At 56.3% G+C, this 973-nt stretch overlaps 1 protein-coding gene across 1 annotated transcript; it reads right to left on the bottom strand.

The window, feature by feature from the left end:
- Positions 1 to 409: 409 nt before the first annotated feature.
- Positions 410 to 973, bottom strand: H310_10926 (hypothetical protein; the record flags this gene model as incomplete). The annotated part of the gene is made up of 2 exons (XM_008877417.1): positions 596 to 973; positions 410 to 557 (listed from the first exon to the last, which is right to left on the bottom strand). The coding sequence occupies exons 1-2, from the start codon at positions 952 to 954 to the stop codon at positions 410 to 412; spliced, it is 507 nt and encodes a 168-aa protein (XP_008875639.1). The 5' UTR covers positions 955 to 973.

Genomic DNA, 973 nt, shown 5'->3' with positions numbered 1-973 from the left:
TGGAACCCGGGCCATCCTTTCCCGTGCCGACGGCATGTGGGAGGTCGTGGCTGTCGATCGCACGCGACGGGAAACCACCAACAGCTTGGAAGCCAAATATACACGTTTGGGTGAACAGGATCGCCACGAACACCTCTCGTATGAACAGAACGATTTAACCTTTACATCCCGCCGCAAGGCGTTGACGGTGACATGCGTCCATAGCTCGTTGTGCCGATGGACCAAGGTATTGCTCCATGGTGCATCGCACAGAATACGTCAGAGAGGCGGCTCAAAACGCTGCTAGGCACAATCCGCGGAGAACACATTGGATCAAGCGCACGAACCAGCTCGGAAGAATTCGCTTCAGCTAGGACACATGTCGAACTCAAAATAACACCGCAGTAGCAATGAATGTCGTCCGGGTGGTTTAAAGGGGATGGCCCGGGTTCCAGATCTGGTTCGTGGCAAATGTCGCAGTTTGCTTGAAACGGTGTGCAGTCTGCCAAGGCAACGCCGGCAACGTGCCATGGACAATAGTGACGAAAACGTCATGATGGACAAACAGATCATGGTCGCTGTCCACCCGATCAACATCCACGACTTGCGGCGGTACCCAAAGATCGGAAAGCAGTCCGAGAACATCCCCATAAACACTTTGAACGACCAACCGAGCGTCACCAACGTCGAGTACGACGCGGTCTGGTACCCCTCGAGTTGCAGGTACACGTTGAAGATGGGGTAGTTGAGCGCCGGGATCATGCCGTAGATGATCCCGATCGCCGCATATTGGGTGAAGAGACCGATGGCTTCGCGGGAAAAGAGGTCGAGGGCCCCACCCGCGACGAGGGCGCCGTCTTCGAGCTCCCCGGGCGTCTTGGCATCTTCATAGCCCTTGTTGTCGCCGTCCTTGGTGGCCGACTGGATGTACGACACGCGCTCTTGCAAATCTTGATCGCGACCCGTGGCTTGCATGGTCTCGGGCAAATCGCAC

Source organism: Aphanomyces invadans, assembly GCF_000520115.1.
Source record: "Aphanomyces invadans strain NJM9701 unplaced genomic scaffold supercont1.28, whole genome shotgun sequence".
NCBI lineage: Eukaryota > Oomycota > Saprolegniomycetes > Saprolegniales > Verrucalvaceae > Aphanomyces > Aphanomyces invadans.
The sequence above is the reverse complement of the archived record's forward strand: the minus strand, read 5'-3'. Positions and strand labels throughout refer to the sequence as shown.